General features: G+C 43.6%; 1 protein-coding gene across 1 annotated transcript in view; it reads right to left on the minus strand.

Annotated features, from left to right (window-relative positions):
* The window catches only part of LOC139339950 (titin-like), a 175050-nt gene that overhangs the window by 81026 nt on the left and 76975 nt on the right, over positions 1-17049 (minus strand). The window contains 32 exon segments of the mRNA XM_070975414.1: positions 17-319; positions 497-796; positions 1029-1307; positions 1392-1700; positions 1844-2040; positions 2235-2340; positions 3883-4182; positions 4722-5021; positions 5775-5890; positions 6032-6218; positions 6336-6632; positions 6826-7113; positions 7434-7555; positions 7726-7903; positions 8103-8250; positions 8559-8710; positions 8995-9282; positions 9637-9751; positions 9917-10104; positions 10191-10493; positions 10575-10874; positions 10997-11266; positions 11699-11965; positions 12055-12179; positions 12761-13169; positions 13449-13727; positions 13829-14095; positions 14494-14763; positions 14971-15139; positions 15278-15375; positions 15733-15999; positions 16110-16233. Coding sequence (XP_070831515.1) covers positions 17-319; positions 497-796; positions 1029-1307; positions 1392-1700; positions 1844-2040; positions 2235-2340; positions 3883-4182; positions 4722-5021; positions 5775-5890; positions 6032-6218; positions 6336-6632; positions 6826-7113; positions 7434-7555; positions 7726-7903; positions 8103-8250; positions 8559-8710; positions 8995-9282; positions 9637-9751; positions 9917-10104; positions 10191-10493; positions 10575-10874; positions 10997-11266; positions 11699-11965; positions 12055-12179; positions 12761-13169; positions 13449-13727; positions 13829-14095; positions 14494-14763; positions 14971-15139; positions 15278-15375; positions 15733-15999; positions 16110-16233 — 7321 coding nt within the window.

Genomic DNA, 17049 nt, shown 5'->3' on the forward strand with positions numbered 1-17049 from the left:
TCATAGTGTTTCATACCCATGGGGTCGGCAGCCTTGATGGGCTGTGTGCTGCGGGATGGCTCACTGACTCCGGCAGCATTCTCGGCTCGAACCCTGAACTGGTACTCCATGTTTTCCTTCAGGCCTGTTACCACATAGGAGAAACCAGGGACAAGGCTCGGGGTGACCCTCTCATAGCGGTCACCATCCTTTTCGATCTTCTCCAAGATGTAACCCTGGATGGGACAGCCACCATCGTTGTCCGGAGCCTTCCAAGTGACGGTGATGGACTTGGATGTTGGATCGTGAGCCTCGACCTGGATTGGTGGGTCTGGTTTCTCTGTGGAGTTATTGTTATGTTAATAACAGACAGTAAATGTCTGAACGGTATTCATAGCCAAGACCACTAGGTTTAACATAACCCTAGAGTATATGTACCATGTTTTATCTTTTTATTGACAGGTTAAGGAGGTACACTCATTTTGCTTTTGTTTATTGGGTAAAAAACATGACTTACGTTTGACTTCCTCTGTGATGACAGGGTTGCGTAGCTCCAGATATTCCCCGGCTCCAACCTTGTTGACAGCCTTCACTCTGAAGTAGTATTCACAGTTGACATAAAGGTCTTTGACAGTGCAGGTCATGATATTCTCTCCTGTCATCACAGGCATGTAGGTCTTCTTGGAGGCCTCACGCCGCTCCAGGGTGTAGCTAATGATTGGGGTGCCACCATCGTCCTCCGGAGCCTCCCAGCTGATCTTGCAGGAGTTCTTGGTGGCGTCACTGGAGGTGATGTCTTTACACTGACCGGGGAGTCCTGCAGGGTTCAGGTGGAAAGCAAAAATGTGTCAGAGGATGACTGTTGCTTGTCTGTTTCCAGTGAAAGACTAAAATAAAATATGACAATTTAATTGAAATTCTGTGTTGGGAAACCAACTTTTGGACTGGTTTATAAAAAGACAGTTTTACTGAATTGCACAAGGTCAGTGACATATGAATTAAGAACAGTGTTTTATTTCTCAAGCACAGCTATATGAAGGGCATCCTACCAATGACTTTGACATTGACAGTCCCAGTGGCAGCTCCCAGACTGTTCTCCAGGGTGATGACATAGGCACCAGCGTCAGCACGTGTGCACTTGAGCAGCTCCAAGTGAGCGCTGTTCATCTCCACAGTCATGGAGAGCCGGTCATCAGCCTTACACTCCACTGTGTCCTTCTGCCAAACCATCTTCGGTGTCGGAATAGCCCTGTAGGGGATGTTCAGGTGCAGCTTCTCACCCTCGATCACAACTACGTCCTGTGCCTCCAAATCAATGGTTGGAGCACCTTGGGACCAGAGGAAAAGATTATTATTTAGGGTAGATTATCAGTGTTTTGGTTGCACATCGCTTAAATTCTGTCAGTGCTTACAGTCGGGATCCTTGGTGAAGACTTTGTCGGAGATCTCGGATGGATCGCTCACGCCAACAGAGTTGATGGCACGGACCCTGATGACGTACTTTTTCTCTGGTTTAATTCCGTCATCGATCTTAAATGTCAGCTCCTTGATGGGTCTGTTGTTGACCCTCAGCCACTTCAACTCAGGGCGGGCCTCAGCCACCTCCACATGATAGCCTGTGATCGGACAGCCACCGTCTTTGGCTGGAGGCTTCCAGGTGACGTTGATGTGCTCCCTGCTGGCGTCAGGGATGGTCACTTCTAGAGGAGGAGATGGAGTGCCTGGGGAGAGAAAGATGTGTCAACCATCTGAAATGGTTTCTTCCTGACTGTATTGTACAGATTTAAAAATGATCTACATTCATTAGCAAAATACCACAAGAACAAATCCATAGATCTGTGTTTGCTATAATGATGTCTCTTACTGGTTGGATCTTCGATGGTGAGGATCTCAGTGGGTTCGCTTGGGTCTCCAACTCCAGCCTCATTCTCGGCTCTGACCTGGAACTGCACCTCAGACCCTTCATCCACGTCTATCACCTTGAACTGGGTCTGTTTGTCTGGAGTCTTACAGCACTTCAGCCAGCGAGTTCCCAGCTTCTCTTTCTTCTCAATCACATACCTGAGAAGCAAAAGTTGTCTTGTTTAATAGTCCAACTGTATTTGGCATAAAGAACAGCATAGAGGCCGACCTGAGCTATGTTTCTAGGGTTGTTCACCACCCTCTCTTTTCTGTTAGGGTGGGTCTCATCTCATTTATAATATATCTTGTCTTATAGCAATCTATACTAATTTTACAGCAGTTTGTAGCCTTACTTGGTTATGGGTCGTCCACCATTGCTCTTGGGAGCTTCCCATTTCAGCTCCACGTGTCTCTTGGTGACCTCGACCACTGTCAGGGCATAAGGAGGTCCAGGAGTTGCTGCAAAGAACATGACAAACTTTAATGCTTATACTAGATTGGTTGTCTGTAGCTTCTTTCCTTTGCAGCCCTATTAACAGTCTTGAAATGAAGAACATATAACACTGATCATCTAAAGTCCCGATACTATCCACTAGGCCTTTCTGACATCAGGACTTAAAAATTGATCTCTGTTTGAAATGGGCTGCTAACCACTGACTACCACAGAACAAACATTATTGTGATGATATTAGTGCTGTCAAAAATATTGCGTTATTAATGCGTTAATGCAATTCAATTTTAACGGCGTCATGTTTTTATCGCGAGATTAATGCTCTTTGTGACCTAGTGAACTTGTAGTTTTTTATAAGCTGTGGCCACTGCTCGTAACGTAAGAAAAACTACAGGATCTGATTGTAAACTGGAAACAATACAATAGGCATGCCCTACGCATGCGTTTGGTCTTGCCTGCTCGCTAGCTGTAAAGGAGTAGGCTACCAGTTTGTGTGGATGTCAAGCGCTAAACGCCGAATTGGATGCGAACAAGATTCTGAATGGAAAGTTTAGTTTCAAAAAGTTGCCAGATGGGTCGACTGTGTGTATTGTCAGTGTGAACTGAATTTTCACCGCAGCACATCCAGTCTGAAACACCACTTGATGGCCAAACACACGGCAAATGCAAATCCTCCGCCACCTCCTCGTCACAACCAGTCAACAATGGATGGCTTTCCACAGAGACATGTGGATGCTGTTATGTTCAAAGGAAACTTAAGAAAGGAAAGTTTCAGCTCAGTTTCAGTCCTAGTTTACATTGATGTGCACTTAACTTTATCTTGTATCTCCCTGTTTTGATCCCTTAGAAAGGGCTGTTGAAGGGGCTTTTTTGTAACCAAGTATTTATTTTTTTGTCATCTGTTAAAGTGTTTAAGTGAAGTAAATCAAGTGTTAAATTGTGTTCAAAGTGAGAATGTTAGTGTGAAATAAAACACAAAGCAAGCCTATCCACTTTTCCATGTTGATAACAGCATTAAAATGATAATTCAAGGGACATTTAGAATAGATAAAAGATAGATAGATAACTATGACATTCATGAGATTAATCGCGATTAAATATTAGAATTGATTGACAGCACTAGATGATATATATTTCACAAATGAAGCTAAAGATATTCCAGAGGGTGGTGCAAGAGGAAAGTTATGGGGTTGTTAAAATATGAAGGCCGCTCATCCTGTGGAGAGCAGATTTCCTTGAAATCCAGACATTAGTTTTTGACATATATTTTCACAGATTGAAATGTTGTCCAAGGGAAATTTAGTCCACATGGTGTCATTAGAGCTCTCAGCAGCTCACCAAAATCACCTGGAATCATTATGTGGGTGCAGGACTATGCACATCAAATCAAAGTTCATCAGTATTTGTTTACAAATATGTTGCAACATTTCTGTTCAAGCTAAACTGACTGAACTCAAGTTTTAACTTAGGACTAAATGAAAATCCACACTGCCTATATTTTAAAAGACAGATAATGATGATGATGGTGGTGATAACTGTTAAGAACGTACTGAATGTGTCTTTTGCAAGTACAGCGTCCTCCAGCTCGCAGAATTCTCCCATTCCCACGGCATTCTCGGCAGCAACACGGAATACATAGAGTGATCCTTCGTTAAGAGGAGAGACTGTGTACTTCAGCTCTTTGACAGTGGTGTCCACAGCCTGCCAGGTCTTCCGCCTCACGTCCCTCTTCTCTACTATGTAGTTGGTGATGGGCGAGCCTCCGTCACTGCTGGGAGCCTGCCACTTCAGATCGGCATTGATCTTGGTGATGTTTGTCACCTCTAGCCACTGAGGTGCAGATGGAGGGTCTGTTGAATGGAAAACAGAAAAAAGTGAATGAAAGGCAGGTAGCGTTTATCTAATTGTGTAGTATTTCAGCGTAGAAAATGAATTCTTGAAATCCAAACACCACAAAGTGGATGAAGGGGAGTGGGTGCCTTTCCCTTTGTTTCAGAGAGGTTTATGCACTGGTCTCGTTGCAAGAATGGTAATTTTTTCTTCTGCTTTTTCAGTGTTGCTTGTTGAGATACAGTATAAGTTTCAGAGGAACTAGAAGAAGAGGTATTTTTAATTAAAAAAATTATTGAAAAGCTCTTTGGATAAACTTTAAAAAAAATGCTGTCAGGGCAAAATAAAGCCTTCAACTTTACATTTTAACAACTTTAACTCAAGCTAACTTAAGTTAATTAGCTAATAATTTATCAGAATGTTTGCAAGTTGGCCCACTGGATAAACTCAAGGACACATAGTTATCATAAGAAAAACAGGAGTTTTTCAAAGACTACAGTCCTTTCAGACACAACCTGCTGCGCTGCCCACCCTCCGACTGCCCCAAAGTTGGACTTACAAAGTCTCTCCTTGCAGACCACAGGTTCGCTGGGCTCGCTGGGTTCACTCTCGCCAGCTTTGTTGACGGCCTTGACCCGGAATGAGTACTCCTGCTTCTCCATCAAGCCCTGCAGCTGGTGCTCAGTCTGAGGAATGTCCTCTGCAATGCGGATCCACTCCTCGCTTCCAGTCTTCTGGAACTCAATGATGTAGCCTTCAATCTTTGCCCCGCCATCGTGCTCTGGTCTGGTCCATGCCAGCAGAGCTGAGGTCTTGGCAATGTCCCTGATGACAGGTTTACCAGGTGCCCATGGAGGATCTGAAGAAGAGTGTGGTTATTTAATAATCATCCAGTGACTCTCTGCATTACTCTTATTCCTGATCCAATTACTCTTAATGACGACGACAACAACAACAACAACAACAACAACAATAAGATTAACCAATAAATTATCGTCTAACACCTTTCACACAACAAACACAACTCAAAGCGCTTTACAACAAAGAAAACACACGCAGCAAGCACGTCACATAGAAAGACAGAATTAATCTAAAAAAGCAATAGAAAATGAATGTAAAATAGGATGAAGAATACAACCCACTGAACAGTAGCAGCACAATAAAGTTTCAGGCCTGCATCAGGAAGTCATTGCTAGTTAAAGGCTAAAGTGAAAAGAGAAGTTTTTGGCTTTCTTTTAAAATTATGCAGCCAGCTGCTTCCCTGATATTTGTAGGTAGTTTGTCCCAGAGCTTTGGGGTGTAATGGACAAGGCTGCATCCCTTTGAGTTCTGATGTGGTTTCTTAAAGCCTGACTGAAATTCCTCCAGAGTGTTAAGGCATTAATATGGACTGAAACGATCTTTTCCAGTATCTTGCTGATGAAATAATTGAGCTTAATTTGCTACTGAAAGAACAATCCAAGTTTTTCACAATTTGATGCAGCTGTTATGGTATAAAAGCAATGAAACTGTAATCTTGATAAGACAATACAAAAAACTATAAAACACATTGTTACATCAGTTTTTGACTGAACCTCAGTAGAGTAAGAGCACTGATTGACATGTGACATACCGATGGGATCTTTGATGAGGATGGGATCGGTCTCTGCACTCGGTTTTCCAGGTCCAGCCAGATTCTCAGCTAGAACACGGAAGCTGTACTTCTTCTTGGTGGGGAGTCCCTTCACTCTGCACCCACATGGAACCAAGTTTAGAAAATATATCATCCATTATTTTTTACATACATAATTTACACATAAATATCTTGCACCATGTTGGCTGGTGAATTTTCATTCTAATTCCTGTTACTTGACACCTGTAATTATTTACCTGAAAGTTGTGTCCTTAATGGGCAGTTTGTTGCATCTGATCCACTTGTCGCTCTCTGGATCAAACTTCTCAACCCAGTATCCAGTGATGGGACTGCCACCATCCTCATCTGGCTCGAACCAGGTCAGAGTCACAGCGTCCTTGGCAACATCAGAAGGAGTGACTCTGGTTGGAGGACCAGGAGGATCTGAAACAGAATGAAAATTTTGTGATCAGTTATTGGATATTTATATGTTACCACTGGCACATCAAGTCTTCAAAAGGCACCATTAATGATAGTTAACAAGTGTAAAAAAACACATACCAAAGGAATACTTTGCAATGATTGGTGTGTGCTCTGCAGGCTCGCCAATGCCATACTGGTTCTCAGCGCTGACCCTGAAGATGTACTCCTTCATAGCCATGAGCTTGCAAGCCTTGAAAGTGGTGTGTTTCACTGTGGCTGACAGCTTCACCCACTCCTCTTTGTCGGTCTGCCGACTCTCCACAATGTAGTTGGTGATTGGCGAGCCGCCGTCATCCCTGGGAGGGTTCCATGCCAGGCAGCATGACTCATTGGTGATCTCGGAGATGTCGAAGGCAGCTGGAGGACCGGGTTTATCTAAAGAGGAGGAGATAAAAAATGAAAATGATGGTTCTTGGTTTCAGGAGCAGACCATTTAGAGACATTTCAAGAAATTCAAGTTTGACAAAATGAATTTGTTATTGATAACTTTCTTTCTGGTCAGTTTTATTTTATATTTGTATTATTTTATACATGTGTCTTCTGCTCTATTACATGACAACATCTGTACCAAGAATGTTGACATCAATGGTGGCGGTGGCGCGTCCACAGGCGTTGACTGCCTCGATGATGTAGGTGGCGGTGTCTCCTCGAGTAGTGTTGGCAATGGACAGCTTGGAGTGTCCTGGCTGGGTGTCAATGGAAATGTGGTCATCTGCTCGTAAGACCAAGTCAGCCTTCGTCCATTTCACCCGGGGATCTGGCTTTCCTTTGACATCAGCCGGAAGCTCGATCTTTGTACCAGCCCTGGCAGTCAGACCAGCCAGCAGCTTCACATCTAGTTGGATCTCTGGAGGCTCTGTTGGAATTTATTAAAGAATAGTCCAGAGAGAAAAAAACATGAGGAAAGGATTTGCATAGACTCCACATCCTGGGCAGAAAAGTACTGTAAGTAAATAATTCCCATCACTCTTTCTCTAAATAACTCCTGCTCCCAATGCCATTACTTGTACTCCCAATCCAATTACTGCTACTTCTGATCCATTCCGATTTCACTTCTCCACAATTGAGAGAGATCTTTCTACGTGATGCTTTTGCCCATCCTGTCCTGGTCCCACTGACACAGGATAGGATGAAGATACAGTCTGGAGGGATTAGAAGGAGCACGAGCAGGTCTACCTCTGGCATCGATGGCCTGGATCTCATCTGTGGCTCGGCATGGTCGGCTGGCTCCCAGTTTGTTCACAGCTCTGACTCTGTAGGCGTACCACTGGCCCTCAATCAAGCCAGTCACCTGGAACCTGTAAGCACAAAACATATGCAGTATTATAAATAATTGTCCCAAATATAGAACAGCACACATCTAAAATGGCCCCAAGAAAACCGCTACGCATGGATACACTCAGCTTTTGTAGCAATCACCACAAAGTTTCATAAACACCATTTTCACTGACAAACTGTGAAGTCTTACTTCATTTCAGGAATGGAGTCACTGCAGGGTTCCCACTTATCAGTGCCACGCTGACACTTGTCGACAATGTAGCCTTTGATTGGGGCACCGCCGTCGTACTTTGGAGGCTCCCAGGAGAGGAAGATGCCCTTGGCACTCTTATCACGCCACTTTAGGTTTTCAGGAGGATCAGGTACAGCTGTGGGGAAAAAAAAACATAATGTAGATGAGAGTCTGGATATCTGTAAAATTCTTTGTGTCTGGTGAAAACCTCAAATCTACAAAATCAAATTTTCTCAGAAACAAAAGAAACGCACTCCTTTGTTTTTAGCTCTAATCAGATAAAGCTAGCTACACTGTGAACTAATCAATTTCAGTTTGTCAGAATAAATACTTACTGGCAGGAGAGGAGATGTTGACGGGTTCATCAATATATGCTGGCTCTCCGGGTCCACATTTGTTGCAGGCAGTGACGCTGAACAGATACTCCTTTCCTTCTATCACATCTGTTACTGTATGCTCCAGGTCCAGGACGCCGGTAGCCACCTGGAAAAGCATCATTTAAAGAATGAGGAATGGATGCATCACACCTTAGTGACAAATTATGTCAACTTTAACCAAAAGAGCAATCGTGATTATTGTTTTGTGCCTGCGTTGATCAAATAAAATCAATGGTAAATGTTTACAGATCTTAACATGATCTCCCACAGTGTTATTACTTTCCTTTCAAGAAAACTGTGTACTACCAAAAGTGAATTCAAACCAGAGTTCACTTTTTGTTCTTTCTGAACACTGTTTAAGCTTTTAAAGGCCTGCATTGAAAAGATTCTGCTGCTGTAAACACTCAGATGTACCTTGGCCCAGGTCTTGCGGGACACTTCCCTCTTTTCGATCTGGTAGTAGGTGACTGGACTTCCTCCATCATGCTCTGGAGCTTCCCACATCAGGTGGACATGGTGTCGGGTTACCTCAGCCACCTTGAAGTCCTTAGGAGCACTGGGGCATGCTGAGAAAATAAAGGCACCGAACAATAAATGCATGAAAAAAACAACAAAAAAACTTGTAAATGGTATTGCCCAGCATGCATAGGATGATTGGTGGGATACACCCCCAAGGTTGCTAATTTACTATACGAGAGGAATTTAGTTTCCAGGGTCTTTGATAGACAAATGTTTCCGTTCCAAAACCAGTCTACTTATCATTAAAATAAACGCAGTATAAGCATTAACATAATGGATGTTCATATTTTTGTGAAATTTATGTTTTGAACTTCAGAGAAATCGTTGTTACCGATGACATTGACTTCGATCTCTCCAGAGACAGATGAAACGTCATTCTCCAGCTGCAGGATGTAGGTGCCCTTATCCGGACGGACGCTTGGCGTTACTGTCAGCTCCGTGTACGTGGGCTTCGTCACCATGGCGTTGCGCTCGTCTGTGGTGGTCAGCTCCTTCTCTCCAAATGTCCACTTGGCGACGGGAGTTGGGTATCCGGTGATGGGGACTCTGATGGTGAGAGGCTGAGGGACAATGACTTCCAGGCCATTCCTGAAAGCACTCAGGTCAAAGGTTGGACCAACTGCCAGGAGAGAAAAAAGTTTCCTCGTCATTTAGAGAGAAGTTTTAATAGTGCCAGAGAGGAGTTATACTGCCATCTACTGGATGACTTCAGTGCTTCAGTCAGGAATCACAGAAACTTCCTAAATTCTAGTTTATTGTCAGTTTTGAACAAAAAGGTTAATGCATGGGTCCATATTTTTTAATAATTTCCTAGAAAGTTTCCGGGGAAGGACTTTGTGATTTTAACTATAGAAAAATTAGACAAAAATTCTTTCACTTAGGATTTAGTTGAATTATTCACAGATGAACAGTGTTTAAATCCCAGTACATTAATTTTACTTTTGTTCTGGTGTTGATTCTATTTATCTCGTACCATGAGGGTCATCTGCGAGCAATGGTCCAATGTTTTCAGCTGGATCGGAGACACCTGCTGCGTTCTCAGCACAAATTCTGTAGAGGTACTTCTGACCGGGTTTCAGACCAGTCACCTAAAGAGAACAAGACAATAAAAACAAACTCAGCTCTGGTGAACCAGTAAATATTCACAGCTGAAAGATAGAGCTTCATAAAACACACACACCAAATAAACTGAGTAAATAAAAGTGAAAATAGAAGAACAAGACAATAAAATCTGTCAGGAAAAGGCTGCATACCCGGTAGGAAAGGTCAGGACACAGTCTGGCGTTGCAGCGGAACCACTTGTCAGCGCCGTCATCACATTTCTCGATGATGTAGCCGGTGATCATGCTGCCGCCGTTGCTGCTGGGCGTCTCCCAGGTTAATGTGACGGCCGTCTTGATTTGGTCACTGAAGTTAGGGTTCAGAGGCGGGCTTGGTCTCTCTGCAGTCACAACACAAAGAAATTTGATTGATGTTTTTTACAAGCAAGAGATCAAATAAACATGTGATTGGCTGGTTTGAACTCACCGATGGGATCCATTATTTTGACGGGGTTGGTGGCAGCACTGGGCCTGCCAATGCCAGCTTTGTTCTCGGCTCGGACTCTGAAGATGTACTCCTTGTTCTCAACCACATCATTCAGCGCAGCTGAGCGATCGTTGGCACCACAGACCATGGCCGCCTCCCACTTCACGGAAGTTCTGTCGCGGAGCTCGATCACATAGGCGGTGATCTCTGAGCCGCCATCAAACTTGGGGGGCTCCCAGATGACAGTAGCACCGAACTTGTTCACTGTGCCAACTGCAACATTCTCCGGTGCATCGGGAACATCTGATGGTAGAAAAACCATGAAGGATTGATTGGACTGAAGCCTGTAGATTGTGTGTGAATGTATGATAAGTTGTTTCTTACCAAATTTGTTCTTGGCCTGGACAGCATCCTCAGTGGCAACGATGGGTCCGCTGCCGACGCGGTTTCGGGCACAGACTCTGAACAGGTACATGGAATCCTTCTGGAGGCCACTGACGCAGTACTCTGGAGTATCAGCCCGGTCTGTAGCCAGTGTCCAGGTCTTACGCTTCACATCGCGCCTCTCCACCACATATGCAACAATCTTGCTTCCGCCATCACTCTCAGGTTCCTCCCAGGCCAAACTGACCTCACCATCAGCGGTGTCGACCACTCTCAGATTCTTGACGGGTCCAGGGACATCTGAAAAAAAAACAAAAAACAATATGACATTTACAAACTCCTCTGACATCCACAGCCATATTTCTGATGCAGGAGCTAGCAGCTATCCAATCACCCGTAAAAGATTTAATTCATAGACTCACCAATCACATCCAGGTTAATGAATGCCTCTCCCGTGCCATGCTTGTTCTTGATTGCCACCTTGTACCGACCCTGGTCCTCCTTTGTAGGGCCCTTAAGGCGGTACTCAGTCTTGTCGATGGAGGTGTCAATATTCTGGACAGGCAGGCTGGTGCCCTCGAAGAACCATTCAGCATCGGCGCGAGGGTAGGCATCGTAGGGCACGCTCATGAGGAAGGGCTTACCGGCATCCGTCACCAGATTCTGGTCAGTAGTTTTAATCTTTGGAGCAGCTGAAGAGAGATGAGAGGATTCATTAGAAGAGCTTTTTCATCAGTCGGCATTACTATTTACACTGTTGTTATACACTGTAATATGATGCACATATTTTTATGTACTTATTTTCTTTATTTTCTATTTTTCTTATAATTTCTCTATTCTTCTAAGTATTTTTATTCCAGAATGGGAGCAACTGCTGCTTCCACACATCTCAAACTTCTGTGTGCATTTTAGTTGTTATTGGCGAAATGAATCGTACTTATCAATGATATCATATGATTTTGAGATATTGTGAGGAAGGTTTTGCCATTTTTCACTTGAAATACATTTCAACCGGGCTTCTGATTCCAAGCTTTTTTGTGTTCTTCATGTCACTTAGTTCCGTCTTCATTCACGAGTCCATCACAGGGTCAGTTCGTATGATGAGTATCTCAGTGCTTACTCACCTGCCAGCTCCAGCTTGGCTCTGGCATCCTTGTCTTTGGCCACAATCCTGTACTCTCCCTGGTCTCGAGGTCTGATCTCACAGACCTGCAGTCTGTGGATTTTACCCTCACTGATCATCTGGTATTTGTCTCCCTGGACGATGATCATGTTGTTCCTCATCCACTTCACCTCCACTCTGTCCTTGTTGAGCTCCACCTCAAACACGATGTCTGAGCCTGGAGGTTCGAACATGTCCTGAGGAGGTCTGATGATTTCCACTGGGGTCTCTGTAGGAAAAAAACCAAACATGTCATAGGTAACGATTCCAAAGAGAAATGTTCACCTCAGTCAAGATGAAGAGATTTTAAGAGTTTACCTTCAACAAAGAGCCTGGCTCTGGTCCTCCTCTCATCCACACCACAGGCGTATTCACATTCATCATCAGGTCTGCACTCCTTGATGATCAGTCTGCACATCTTGCCTTCTTTTTCCATGTGATATCTGTGAGACACATACAATAACAATGTTCACGAAACATAAGAGAATATCCTCCCCCTGCTGGTCATAATGTGCATCTGACTATAATGTGTTATTCACAGTTTTTTTTTGAAGTGGTGGATCTAGAGGCCCTGTTTTCTTTGATTCTGTTTGATTTAGTTTAGAATTTTGCTTTGTGTTGGAGACACCTTCAGTTCTGACAGGTCTGCATTTTGTTTGGCCCTGGTGGCTTTCCGTCCTTCTGTTAACTCTGACCAGCATGTCATTCTCTTTTCATTTCTTTTTGTTGGTATTAACGTTGGGGTAATATTGTTTTATTAAAGATCAAATAAAATAATTGCTGATCTTTGACTCCTGAATAATCCATAAATGTAAAACGAGACAAGAAATAGTGTTTGTAATTCATGTTCTGTATCCTGGCCTGTGTTTTTGTTGTATTTAGGTGTGTTGAGATGAATGTATATACAGCATATATATGTGTGTGTGTGTGTGTGTGTGTGTGTGTATATATATATATATATATATATATGGCCTGTGTGAATTCCATTATAGACCAAAGTTTCTATGAAGTTGATCTGTGATACCTGGGTCCTTCTCTGATCTCTCGTCCATTCCTGTACCACTTCACCACAGCCTTCTCCTTGCTCAGCTTGCAGGTGAACTCGGCGTCCTCAAACTCAGTGATGGTCTGGTCTTTTAGCTGTGCCGTGAAGTCCGTCGGCGCCTCGCTGATGATCAGTTCAGCCGCGCATTTGTCGTCTCCAACCACGGCCGTGTACTCGCCCTCGTCTTCCATCACGCATTCCTTGATGGTCAGGGTGTGTTTGAGGCTGTCGGCTCTGTAGACGATGCGTTTGCTGAGCGTCACCTCCTGGCCGGCCTTCATCCACCTCACGGTCACCTCGGGCCGGTTCACCTTACAAATGAAGCTGATGGTCTTCTTCTCCTGAGTCTCGATGTCCTCGATGGGATCCAGGAATTTCAGCTTCTCCTCTGTGGAGACACAGAGTGAAAACACAGAGAATAATGTTGATTTTCTTTTTTTAAATGTACATTTGCTCATGAAACAATCTGACGTTGGGCACAGAAACATGAACAGGTACCCCTTATAGTTAGCAATAATTCACCATTCATGCCACAGAAAGCCATGTCACCTGTGACCATTTTGCATCCATTTAGCAACATTTAAAAGTCATTAAGAGAAATCTGAAATCTGTTTTTATCTTCTGAACTGGAACACAATAAAAAAACATTAACTGTCCTGTTATGTACCTGCAACTTTAGCGCTGGCAGTGCACTTGGCTTGCTCTGCTCTCTGATTGGTCAGGCTGATGGTGTAGCTGGCCTCATCAGCCTTCTGGGCATCTCTGATCCTCAGAGAGAAGACGTTGTCCCTCTGAGCCATCATGTACTTGCTGCTCTCGAATATGGTCTCCTCGTTCTTCAGCCACTTGGCCTTTGCTCCTTCTGTGTTTGTCTCGCAGTTGAACACGATCTCACTTCCCTCCTTCACCTCTGTGTCTTTGATTGGCGTGATGATCCTCAGTTTTTCTGAAATAAGAGACAAACTTGTTCAAACTGAACTTTCTCTGAAATAATTAAATCAAGATGTGGAAAAAGTAAATACCATATATACCAAATAAAAGTCTTACCAATCACATACAGATCGGCCGAGGCTTTTACGCTGCCGATGTGGGCAACGTAGCCTCCCTCATCCTTCAGCTCACAGTTTTTCACAATAAGAGCTCGTCTCTTTCCTTCGCTGATGATGGTGTATTTGTCCCCGGCTTCGATCTCCTTGTCACCTCTGAACCATTTCACCTCATAGGTGTCTTTGGAGACGGAGCAGGTGAACTCAGCCTTCTCGCCTTCCACCGCCTCCTGGTTCTGAGGACGGGCGATGAACTCAGCTGCAAGTTCTGCGAAGAAGAAGAAGAAGAAGAAGAAGAAGAAGAAGAAGAAGATTAAGGTAAGTGTTCATGTTTCATGACATTCCCAGAAACTGTGGTGAGCTCATGATGCCCTCAATCATATAACGTGGGATCAATAAATTCCTATCTTACCTTAACAAGACCTGTTTCGAATCTTTAAGCTAATAATATCTATTATTATCTTTGTTTGCTGAGGAGCTAAGTCAACATGACAGAGGACAAACGTCTCACTGTATCTGTACTTGCTGCTCTCTGATGGCTCATTTGTTTACATTCGGAGTTGATTCCTCACTGTAACATATTGCAGCCAAACATCCTCCTTCAACAGGAAACATGTCATCACATCATGAAGTAACATCAACTTATCATTTTTCCTCTTCCCTCACCGTTGATTTTGAGCATGGCAGACGTCTTGACAGCGGGACTCAGCCTGCAGTTGTACTCTCCGGCATCCTCCATTCTCAGGTCCTGGATGATCAGGATCCTCTTGCGTCCATCCATGACCTGCTCGTAGCGCCCGCCCTCCGGCAGCTCCTCGTCTCCTCGGTACCATGTGACCTCGGAGCTGGCCTTCGACACCTCGCAGATCATCTTCACGCTGTCTGTCTCCGTTCCCTCTACGTTGGACAGGTTCTTGGTGAACCTGGCTGCCTCCTCTGTGACCAAACACACAACAGCAGAAGGGTTAATGTGGACCAGATGGGGTTAAATGTGGCCTGAGTAATGAATCAATGTCACGCAGTCTCTGCTGCCTGCTCAGGACTCATTCCATAGTTCTTTCACAGTTGGCAGCTTGATACCAGAAAGTTTGTAATTTTGCGATTGGGCTCATTTCTACAATTCTTTCAATATTTGTTCCTCACCAATGACAGTGAGCATGCCGGATGTCTTGGAGGTCCTGGCGTCACATTCGTATTCAGCCTCATCATCGAACACGGACTTGTGGACGATGAGGATCCTCTGGACTCCCTTAGCAATGATCTCATACTTCTTTCCTTTCCTGATCTCGCTGCCATCCTTGAACCAGCGAACCTGAAGGAAAGCATCAGTCAGTTTACTGTGACGATGTTCTGTCATCGATCATCAGGTTGATCATTTCGTAAACCGACGCCTGGAAATTTTAAAAAGAACTTTATTTGTGTGTTTGCGAGGACGGTCATCAGGTCTCACCTTTGCAGACTCGCGGGACACTTCACATTCAAACTTAGCAGATTCTTTCTCTCTGACCTCCACGTCCTGCAGAGGCTTTGTGATCTCCACGTGAGGCGCTGTGGACACACAGACGGCGCTGTTACGACACACTTCAATGTTCAGTCCAACACATTTAAAATCATTTTAAAATGGTCGATTCTGGCCAGTTTGATGCCGTTTGATTCCAGATGTATGGAAGACCATTCATGGAGGAACACAACATCAGTGTGAAAATTATCGAGACTGAAATCTGGGAGAAATTCGTTAACTATGATTTAGTCAGTAAAAAATTAATATCCTATTATTATATTTACATACATCCATACATTTTAAATTGATCCCAGCTGAATGAATCACAGATTATGCTTCTTTATTCTAATAATGTGATAATAACTGTAAAATAAAAGAGAGGACTGGTTAAAGTTTGTCCTTACGTGTAACCTCCAGGAAACAGGAAGTCTTGAACTGTTTGGCATCACACGTGTACATCTTTGTGTCGTCTGGAGAGCAGCCGTGGATGACCAGTGCTCTCTTGCGCCCGTCGACGATCATGTCGTACTTCTTGGTCTTTCTGATTTCCTGTGCCTCTCTGAACCAGCGTACCTCTGCATTCTCTCTGGACACTTCACACTCCAGCGTGGCGGTAGCTTCCTCCTCCACCGTCTGGTCCTCCAGAGGCTTTGTGAACTCTACTGGCGGCTCTAAACACAAATCACAGACATTTTGTCAGGTATTAACCAGAAAAACACCAATCTCCAGTCTGACGCTGGAGCGATGCATTCGCTGCCTGTGGTGCGTTTGAGTATCTGACCTCCGACGATGAGCTGAGCCTGAGTCTGGAATTCTTTGGCCGTCAGTTTGACCTCGCCGGCCTCCAGCAGCTTCACGTCTCTGACAGTCAGAGTGTGAACTCTTCCCGCCACCCGAGTTTTCACCTTCAGAGACAGAAAGAAAGAACAACCTTCAGCTTAATGATTTAATTTAATCAACAATAATTTAATGATGTAAAAATGTATTGTTTCTCTTAAACACTTGAGACGAGCCCATTTCTTTTGGAAGCAGCTTTTCTGTGCTAATCAATAGACTATTTATCAGCTATCATTTATCATTTATAGCTAAAATTCTGATAATCAATTAATTTATTGAAAATGATTTTCAACAACATTCTCTGGGTTTTATTTTAGAGCAAAATGAGTTGGTGAGAAGCGTCGTTGTAGTCAATGTTTGACTGTTTTCAGTTTACGCTCCAGCCTGTTTGGTTTAATGTCGACAGTAATAATAAAACTGTTAAACAGTTAATAAAACTGTTCTTGAATTTTCTTCCCCAGTTTTCAACATAACAACATATTGACACTTATTTCTATAAACACAAGTTGACTTTCATTAGAAATTTTAGTTGACACTTACTATTTTAATTATTTTCAGTTATTCAACTTTTTCCTTACAGTCCCAGAAAACTGTCAGTTCAAGTTCAAATCTTCAGTATTTAAGATGTTTTAAATAAAATAAAAACTTTATTAATCCCAAAACTGCCATGACTGAATTAGCCACAAAGTCAAAGTTTGGAAAACGTATTGAGACTCAGTTCTCAGGCGCTCATCACTCAAATGTTTGCAGCCTAATGCTAACATGCTAATGCTAACCCTGGATCTTCTACATATAAGGTGGTGGCACAGTCTCTGTGTTAAAGATAACAGCAGCTGGTATCTCGGATTATTTTTAACCGCAGCCAAGAGTGTGGAGCTTCAACA

Source organism: Chaetodon trifascialis, chromosome 12, assembly GCF_039877785.1.
Source record: "Chaetodon trifascialis isolate fChaTrf1 chromosome 12, fChaTrf1.hap1, whole genome shotgun sequence".
In the NCBI taxonomy this organism is placed as follows: domain Eukaryota; kingdom Metazoa; phylum Chordata; class Actinopteri; order Chaetodontiformes; family Chaetodontidae; genus Chaetodon; species Chaetodon trifascialis.